This window comes from Charadrius vociferus, unplaced genomic scaffold, assembly GCF_000708025.1.
Source record: "Charadrius vociferus isolate BGI_N301 unplaced genomic scaffold, ASM70802v2 scaffold324, whole genome shotgun sequence".
NCBI classification, from domain to species: domain Eukaryota; kingdom Metazoa; phylum Chordata; class Aves; order Charadriiformes; family Charadriidae; genus Charadrius; species Charadrius vociferus.
The window spans coordinates 2,402,335-2,412,172 of record NW_009648041.1 but is presented as its reverse complement, the minus strand read 5'-3'; the positions used below and the strand labels follow the sequence as shown (position 1 = coordinate 2,412,172).

General features: G+C 45.1%; 1 protein-coding gene across 1 annotated transcript; it reads right to left on the bottom strand.

Annotated features, from left to right (window-relative positions):
• Positions 1 to 3,640: 3,640 nt before the first annotated feature.
• LMOD3 (leiomodin 3 (fetal)) lies at positions 3,641 to 9,173 on the bottom strand. Its single transcript, XM_009883588.1, has 3 exons — positions 8,883 to 9,173; positions 5,673 to 7,049; positions 3,641 to 3,667 (listed from the first exon to the last, which is right to left on the bottom strand). Exons 1-3 carry the CDS (start codon positions 9,171 to 9,173, stop codon positions 3,641 to 3,643), a joined length of 1,695 nt encoding a protein of 564 aa, XP_009881890.1.
• Between the last annotated feature and the right edge of the window lie 665 nt (positions 9,174 to 9,838).

Sequence of the window (9,838 nt, the reverse complement as noted above, 5' to 3'; positions counted from 1 at the left end):
GAGACCACATTACTAGCTTAACTGGCAAGTGGTAAAACTGTGCAATAATTGTAATGAATATGGGGTCCTGTTCTCAGCTGACGTTCCTCCTTTAGCAGCTGGGAAACAGTCTAAATAGATATAAACATGAAGAATATATATGGCACTGTGCCTCTGTCATTTCCAACAAAATGCATGTTTGTTCTCCGAAATCTTGATCTATAGAAACTGCTCCTCTCTGCAGGAGAGCCAAACTTCCTTGCATACCAGCTAAACTATGGACAAGCGTGGGAGGGGAAAAAAAGTTTTCAGATACATTGGATGAGCTAGGATTCTACCCTATTGGTGTTTTTAAATACTGCTACTTTAGGATTTACCTTGTTCTGCTTTAGTCTGTATAGGCTGTTTTGTAGATGGAGGTGTATGTGTGTTCTCGAGTATGGGTCATCTTTTTCTTCTTAACCAGAATGCAAAGATATAAGAAAAACATGCATCTCACTGACTCTGTACTTCTGACACTCTTCAAAGGAATAAACTGGATTTCAGGTTTACAAGTAAAAGCAATAAATGTCAAGATACAGTTTTTGAAAACCCATTCCAAATTCATGAAGATACTTGCCTGTAACAACTCCTGAAAATGGTGTGTGAGGTTCTTTTATATGTATTTTAACTTAACTGCCAGCTCTGATGGAATTATCTTGATAACAGGAGCTTACCAACAATAGGGGGGGGAAGTTGTCCAGGTGACACTCCATATCAGATATTCTTGCATTTCTCTTTTCTAACAAAGTAATTAGTTTAACTAAAAAGCAAGGATCCTTAAAGCTGAAGCTTTTATGTAACTTACCATGCTGTTTTCATAGTGGACTGTGTAGAAATCTGAACATGTCATTCCATTTAAGTGTTAAAGTGATCAGTATTTATTGAAAATGTCTGTATATTCCAGCTGAAGAGTCAATGGCCTGTTCCTCACTTGTAGCGCATGGTCTTTGTTTTTTGAAAACTGTTTCCACACTAAAAGAACATAGTAGCCTATGACTTCATCATTACTGTAGAATTTTAAAAACTGCACAGTTATGAAGAAAAATAAATTCTAATGGTGATTACTGAGTGCATTTATTTCAGGTTGGGAAAGTAGTTGGAAACTGAATGTGTGTCTGTGGCTGGTAGAACTCCCTAGAGTGGTGGTGGGAGATCAGTCACCCTGCAGCTTGTGCTGCAAGCCCACGCTTGTGATGAGCTACTGGCTTTGAATGCTCTGTATCTCTATTAACTTTGTTGAGGCATGAGGGACCTCTGAGCTGCAGGAACGTTACGGCCTTGCTCTTGGCATCCTTACAAAGGCTTCTCTACAGAGTTGGAGTACTTGAGCATCCGTTTGCTGGTTCAGTCTCTTACATAACTCTACTTTACTTAACTGGGATTTTACACTTCTTTTAATTACCTGAGAGGGATTTCTGCTTTTAGAATTACTGGGAGCTGTGCTAGGAAGCCAACTCTGCTGCAGTCAAACTGACGGTGCATCTGTATCTGGCTGCCTCCCTCCTCCTGTGATCAGTTGAGAGGCTGCTCGGTGGGAGAACACTGATCAGAGCGGGGCTCCACAGGTCCTGCTCCGTGTACCCTGGTAATAGGTGCCGGCTGCTGCAGCTCTGCTGCTTTGGCTGCTTCTGGGTGTAGCAGTAATTTGTGCCTGGCAGCTTGATGGAAATTGTAAAACACTGTAATACATTTTCCTTTGTACTGCCAAAGTCTTGGCTGTGCTAGTCTGGCCTGCGAGGCAGTATGGAGAGCAGCCCGCTCTAATAGCTTTCTGGGGGAGTTGCTTTTTGCACTTGTCATTTGCTGCTGTGCTCCATGTGAGGGCTTGGTTGAAAGTACCAAGTTCCTTCCCTTTCCTACTTTTATCCTTTACAAAAAGAGAGGGCTGTATGAAACAAGTGCAATGAAAATGTTACTTCTTTTTGTATGTCCCTGCCATGCAGAAATGTCTCCCCCCTCCCCTTTACGTGATACTTAAAAAAAATGACTTGCTATGTCTTAGGTAATACATCAACTAGGTTTCCCAAGTCTGCAGCATTACAGTTGCAGGCAGAGGCAGAGCTGAGAAGGAGCTTTACAAGTTTGGAAGGTGGAGGATTTGAAAGAGAGCAGGTGATAGATACAAAAAGGACAAGGATAAATGAAAACTTGACCAGATGATAGTGGAGACTACCTTGGATTCAAAGAGGTCCTGGACATTGCTGATAACTACAGGACTATTATAACAAATGTGGGGAGGGGGAGCAGAGTGGGACTGGGATTTAGCTGCCAGGGGAAGGTTGCCAAGAGTTATAGGCAGGAGCAAGGAGAGACTCACCTGAAGGAAATCCTGGCAGGAGCTGTAAAGCTGTGCCTTTTGAGCAAGAGTATCAGCCACAAGAAGGGAGGGGAGCTGCATGTTAGCAAGGGGAAAGGCTGTGGGCTTTTCTTTCCCTATGCCTTATAGCTTTAAGCCTTATAGCTTTAAATGGCTTTCTTTAAAAAAGACACAACACAACCAAAAACAACAACCAACACCACCAACTGAACAAAAAACCCCAAAACCCACCAAAACCAGCTGGTCTCTTGCGGATGTCTCCCACAAGAGCGTGACTTACCTGTAGCTGCTTTACAAAAGAGGCTTGCAGCAAAAAAAATCTAATGTGATTAACAAAGGTGAGGAGAAAAAATGTCACAAAAATATTAAAGAAAAAATAAGTTGTGTATAAGCAGGGTTAACCCCACCATACCCAGCTCTGCTAGGGGTGAGACGTGCTATTCACACCCCATACTGGGAGGAATGAGGAGTTTCTTAAACCCCTGGCAAAGGGAGGGGTAAGGCTCATCCTCCTGCCACTTCAGAGTAGGGTGGAGAGAGATGTGAAATGGCATTTCAGTACTCTCCAAGGTGGCTGTAATTAAGGATTACATCATGGGCAGAGGTGAATTGTGGGGAATGAAGATTACAAGCCCTCCAAACAGAGCGTGGCATCATCTTCTATATGCTGATCAGGTATGGTACCAGCTAAACTGTGTTCTGCCATAGAGGTAGCTTGAACATCAAGCCGAGGTGTTTGATGTACCAGAGCAGTCGTGCTGTTCTTTGAGCATCTCATTAGCCATGGAAATGCTGCACACATCTTATGGAGAGAGCTTTATTTCGTTTCTGTTTCCTTAACCTAAAAAATGAAGCTGTATACATGGAAACCAAATACATTTCTCGTGGACAAGAGAATAATAAAGGAGCATGTGTGTGAAAAGAGAGATAAGATAAAGCACAGCATGTTCCTGCAGAATCTGGCAGCAGAAGGACCACGTGGAAGCAAAATAGTTTGCTGACAAACTAGAAAGACAAGGTTATTGATGCCTCTGAGAAAATACTCCCACAACAAACTGGAGCCTCAAATCCACTTGGCAGACAGATGGCACCAGGAGTGTGTGATACCTGATGGAAACGCTTAGCACTGACTTTTCCCATGCCAGCCGTTTTCACCACGCTCACAAAAGTGTGTATCGCAAGCTTTGTTCCCAAAGAGTCGTCTATACCACCTGGGTTCTGCAGAAAACATCTGCTGAAACAGTTGTAGGCAAAACTTGAATAGTCTTTATTCCGAGTTGTTTCCTTCGGGTCAGTCTGGTCTCACTCCAGCTGCTTCGGCAATGGCACCTGGACAAGGACACTAAGTATTAGGAGGAGGAAATTTCTCAGTCTTCTTTCCCAAACCCATTTAGTTTAATGCAAACCTTCAGAAACTGTAAAAAGATCAAAACTATACCAGCTGGGATCTCCAAGGAGCTCGGGTTGGGAGTTTCTTTTGTTTGTAATTCCTCACTTGCTGTTTGTGATTCTTAGTGCCCAGGAAATCAATTTATAGCAATGAGTCCCACCGCAGGGCAAACAAACACGCAGCTTGGCTCAAGCAGTAAAACCTGATTTTAAAGATGAAGCTGAGGATATTGAGGCAAATAAGGAGTTACCTTAGGATCACACAGGCAGGTGAGAATAAAACCCTAATGCCCCAAATCCAAGCCCTTTGGCCCAATGACAGAGGATCAAAAAAACCCAATAAAACAAAACCCCCAAAACCTAAAAATCAACCCCAAAACATGTAGCCATTGCTTCACCTCTCCATGGGCTGCGACAGCAATCAGTATCTGGCCCGTTTAGGATGGACCATGAATTCATCCCTCCGCCCCAAACCCCACAGCCCTCATTTATAAAAACCTTCTGAGGATTTTGGGGGGAATGGCTGGGGTTTGCTATCGCTCCCTGGCACCCGGGTTTCTTAATCACCGCTGTGCAAAGTGAGGGCTGTGCCCGGCAGAGCACCAGCACCACCATCCTCCATCTTCCTGAGAGGTGGGGAGGAGGCAGCAGATCCCACCGCGATGACGGAGCCACCTGCCATCACAAGCACCGTCTGGGTGGTTACAGATAAACCGCCACCTTTACAAGAGGAGGTCTTGTTGTCTTAGACGTGGCACCGAAATGCAAAACATAGACTGAGATCTAGAAAAGCCAGAAATGCCCTGAGGAGAGGCCCTGGCTGCAGCCAGGTCAGACTGGTCAGCAGAAACCACATCCCCAAGACTTGGTTTGGGGGCAGAATGGTCACATTAAACCTGGACCAGGGTCACTGTAGGACCTGCTGCTGCCAAAATTTCAGGACTAACTACTCTCTCTGGAGTTACTGAGGGAATAATTATTTCTGTGTAGGTATAAAAGAAAGCAAAAATGTGGCCCACTGTATAAAAATGTCAGTATTAAATAAAATATGAATGACAAAATACTACTTGACCATTTTTCATTGCAAAGGATTTTCCGTCCTCTTCCTCTAGCCTTAGCAACACAGACGCATCAACATCACTAGCTCCAAATAGATCAGTCAGCTTTTAGTATTTCTTGAATAACGGCACAATGCAAAGAAATAAAACATTTCAGGGAAGCAAAAGGTTAAATCTGATGGCCAGCGTTTTGAGAAGTGGCCCATGAGTTTGGTACCCAAGTACGAGCATCACCAAGAGGCAGTTGACACAGTTTGGGACCTCCCCTTCCCAATAAAGCTTTTAATTTCATTTAAACCAGACCAACCAAAGGCAGTGCCGGAGCATGACTGTGCCGCAGACCCTTCTGGCTTGGCATGGCGGGCTGTTACTTGCCCCGGGGGCCAGCGGAGGCAGGGGACTATGGCCAGCACAGTACTGGAAATCCAGTTCCTGCCCCTGTGCAGTTTCTTAAGTTACCTTGGGTAAGTTGTTTTGTTGCCTGTCTTTCATTTTACCTTTCATCAAATGAGCCAAGTGATGGTGCTTTCTTGTGTACAGTCAGAGCTAAAGAAAAACAGGGGTACTGGAAAAAGAAACACGGGTTTTATGGGGGACTGAGGACAGATTAATGCGAAAAATAATTACCTGTTGCTCTCCTGAAGCAAACATCTTATAATAGCATTTGGCTGTCATAACTAATAATGGTTGGACTCAGTGATCTGAAAGGTCCCTTCCAACCTAGACAATTCTGTGATTCTAATACTTTATTACTAGTATGCTAACATTGAGTTTCTGTGGGTTTTTTGTTTACCTCCTGAGTGAATTTCCTTTCTTTTACCTTTCCGGAGGCAGACAGGGATGCATTAGACTGCAACCTCCCCTCGCGGCCATCGCTGAGCACTTACCGGTTTAAGATAAGCGACGTTACTCTGACGAATGTCATTTAGTAGCTGATCTCTCGGGGTTATTTCGACAAGGGGAGGTGGCCTTCTCCTGGGAACTGGTTTAAGTGTTTTGATGACGTCTTTGAGGTTGGTTTTCTCAGTGGGTTCCACGTACTCCGGCACGGCGGGTTTGCGCTGGGTCTTCTTCAGCTTGACCACTCTGAAGTTGACGGGCTCCTCTCTGCGCGGCTGCTCGGGGGCCGGCTGCCTCGCGCTCTCCTGCCTTTTGCTCAGAGACACAGCCATGGGGACAGGTGGTTTCGGGGCTTGGGGGGGTTCATGCATACTCAGCTGGGGCAGAGGTCCCCCCAGCATTTCCCACATCCCGGGAGGCAACCCAAGTCCATTTTCCAGCATCGCTATCAACTCCCTCTGCTCTTTCATTTGCTGCTGCCTCTGCTCCTCTTGCCTCTTTTGCCTCTGCTTGTCCAGGTTTCTGCTGAGCAGGTTGGTCACCACCATCCTGGGCCCTGGCAGTTCGAAGTGGTACCCCATTTTAAGGAGGGTAGCGTTGGCTTTCAGCAGCCTGGCGATCTCCATTTCAGCCTGGTGGCCCAGCATGCTCCGCTGGTTGTGAAAGCGGAGCTCCGTCAGCGTCTCGTTGTACTGCAGGCATCTCATGATAGCGACGATCCCTTTGCCAGAGATGAAATTGGAATCAATGTTCAACGTGGTGATGCTCCTGTTCTCCCGCAGCATGTTGGCCAGCGCGAATGCCACGTTGTCGTCGGCCCCAACGTTGGCCAAGCTGAACGTTTTTATGTTCTTATTCTTTTTCATGGCATTGACAAAGTCTATCAGCATTTCTTTGGGGATGTTTTCTATGTTGTTCAAGTTGAGCTCTTTCACATCCGGGTTGTTTTTTCGGACTTTCTCCAAACTCTCGTCTAAATTGGTTTGGTTTCCCGAAGGCCTGGCACTTAGCTTCATGAAGCTGGTATCCAGAGCTAACTTTTTGGGGATGTTTAATTTTGATACTTTCTTTTCATTTTCAGTTGGCTTTTCTGTGATTTCTCCTGATTCTGCACTGGGTTTCTTACTTATCTGGTTGCTGTGAGAGTTTTCATTGGTGTAGGTCTCCTTTGTTTCCGATTTAGTCTCATCTTCCTCTTCCTCCTCTTCTTCGTCATCTTCCTCCTCCTCCTCTGCTGCTTCTTCCTCCTCCTCCTCCTCTCTCTCTTCATCGCTTCCATCTTTGTTTGTCTCCCCAAATTCAGTTCCTGCATTGGACAAGTGCTCATTTTTGTAATGTCTCTCTTTCTCCTTTGCTCCTGGCACCCTCCCGCCGGCCACCTCGCCACTGCCGGCCTTTCCTTCCGCCTCCTCCGCAGTGCTTCTCTGAGGAAGACAGAAACTCACAGCTGAAATAATTGAACATTCATTACATTACATTAACTTTCTGGTAAAACAAACACGTGGCCACTGGATTTAGATAGCTCTGTGCCCACACATTATAGAATAATCCTTAAAAGTGCCAGTGCCTGTAAGTCAGGGCTTGCCTGGGAACACGGGAATGATTGCTCTTAAAGTGGCTGCAAACCAGTTTCTCATCTTTGCCTATTAAATTAAATCCTGACAATTAAATCCTGTACATATTTAATGCTATGTTAAGGTGGTCCTTGAACCCTTCTGGGGGTTAAAAGTCCCCACTCCAAAGTCTCTTTCTGGATTTTGCGTAATTTTTATCGTTTCCTTGACAAGAGAGAAAGTTTATTTCATATGCCACGAGCCATTGGAAATCTGCGTTAACCCCTGACTGTTTGCTCAGCCCCAGGAGGAGCGGAGACGCAACATCACAACAACAGTGGAGTGACCCAGCACATGAGACAAGGCCACCTGCTCCGGTACCTGCCAGAGCATCCCAGCTAAGGAAGCACATCACTGAAGATGATGCAATGTATTAGTTCAGTTTTATTTTTGGTCCAGAGATAGGAAAGAGGACTCTGCACTCAGCTGTTGCAAGGCAGTGGGGCTTCTCGCATCAAAATAAATTTAGTTGCAAACTTCCACCATCTCCAGAGCCCCTCCTAGCTGAGATTTCTTTTTCCAGCGTCTTTTTGCAAGTGGATCCTCCATCACGGAGAAATGCTAATAAAGATCACGATGTTTTCCTAAAAGATTTGCACCAGGTTCAGGCAGGGCAGTGTCATGGCTTGTGCTTCACTGAAAGTCAGACAAAATGGTCACAAAGTCACTTCTGCCCTCGGGGCTGCGGTTCCTATTTGTTGTGCTAGCGGATGGGTTTAGTACGGGGATTGCTTGATCAGTTGTCAACGCAGCAGGCATCTCTACACTCAAATTCCAGATTTAACCTTGGAAGTGTTAAAAAAAAAATAATATTTCTTTGAGGGTAAGAGTTTTGTAGGAGGGAAAAAAACCCCACAGAATTCTTCCCTCTCCAGAGGCAGCCCATGAAACCTGCCCTGGGAAGTCCATGATGTACTGTGCTGTAGTGTATTAGCAAAACCACTAGTGTTTAAAATAAAAAATAAAAATCAGTTACCTCAAATTCACTTAGGTTCAGGTACGGTTGTGTTTCATCTGGCCGAGTTTCCATTCTATTAACCTATTTTTAAGTGTGGCCCTCATCTCGAAAAATATCTAAGTATGACCTTAACTTTATTTGAAAGTCACAGGGACAGTAGAATAAATTTAAGTGCTGTACTAAAAAGGGTTGGACTAGTTCATGAGATTTACATGCTTGGGCGTTAGTAAACATTTCACATTGTTAAAATACAGTGGTTTGGGGTTTTGTCCAATGTGACATTAAATTCTGTCAATTAATTAGTATAATACATATGATTAGTGGAGTCTTCTATGGAAAAGCAATATGGTGTTCTTCCAGATGCAAAGTCAAACAAATTTGAGTTAAATCCTTCAAATTGATTTTATGACAATTTCTCAGTGATTTGCTTTACTGAAACAGAATTAGGATTTTTCTTATATTAAAAAGCTTAAGTAGATATTTAGGAAAAGCAATTAAAAAATTACTGACCCTGATGTCAGTCCAAGCTGGATCCTGACATTGCTGCGGCTTTTAGGATGAATTAAAATTTGTTTGCACCGTACCTTACATAAGGGATGGAAGCGGAGGCAGGTTAAGGTATTAAAGCTATAAAACAGATCCCACAGCAGATGTATAATAAATATTTGTGATTTTTTGCTTGTTACCTCAGAGGGCAAGAGGGTGACGGGAACTCTCTCGTCCTCGAGCATGCGTCTGGATGCCTTCTGCCAGTACAGGTAGTCAACCAGGGACCTGTGGTCGAAGCTCCCTGTGGGGGGTTTCTCCGTCTGATCCCTCTGTATCATCCCAGTTGGGACTTGGGGGTCCGGGGCCATGACTTCCATCTCACACTGCAGCTCCTTCAGCTCCTCGGGGGACAGGTTTGCCAGGATTTCATCTTCATCTATGTCCTCGGGACACACTTCTTCGTCAGAGTTTTGGCTGAGTTCAGACATGTTCTTTTTTCTCTCCTTCCTCTATACTTTCTTAAGACCTAAAGAGAAAGATAATTTTCAAAGGATTTTTTTTTTTTCCCCCCTCCTCACTAGCAGTAGTTCATTCGGTTAAATCGACAACTTCATGTTTTGGTCATGAGCTGTGGCAGCTCTCGATCTCAGTGCGGGAGACAGACGGTGGGGCTAAGTCTATATTAAGCTGCACTTGGCTGGGTAAAGAGAATTTATGGCGATGCTGCCATGCTCCATTTTCAGCAACCTGTCAGCTGTGCAAACCCTTCTGACATTTCAGTGCAGCTGGTGCGTCCCCCATTGAGTGCGGCAGGAGACACCACTTTCTAGAGGATTCCCGGAGCACTACACCTTCCAGCGCTGCACCCCAAGTGGGAATCGCCGCAGGTGGGTGCCCTGACGTTAACCATACCTGCGAGGTGAGCGGGTGAAATTCTGTACCACGGGAAGAGCCAGCACAAGGTCTCCATATCCGTAACGTCTCAGGTATCTCAACAGGGCTGAGGACTGCAGGCTCTTCGCTGCCTTTAGCCCAGTCTAAACCCTGACTAGATATTGCAGCAGGTGGTCTTGGTGTGAGTATGGCCACCGTGCGATTGATGAGCTCTCCCAAACGCCAGAGCCTGGCTAAGGGAAAACCCTCCAAGATGCCA

Bases quoted from the DNA above. Each gene is read 5' to 3' on its own strand.
- LMOD3 (XM_009883588.1), bottom strand. From the start codon at position 9,173: ATGTCTGAACTCAGCCAAAACTCTGACGAAGAAGTGTGTCCCGAGGAC. The intron at 7,050-8,882 runs GTAACAAGCAAA...TGTCTTCCTCAG, and splicing joins TCACCCTCTTGCCCTCTGAG to AGAAGCACTGCGGAGGAGGC. The intron at 3,668-5,672 runs GTAAGTGCTCAG...GTCCTTGTCCAG, and splicing joins ACGTCGCTTATCTTAAACCG to GTGCCATTGCCGAAGCAGCT.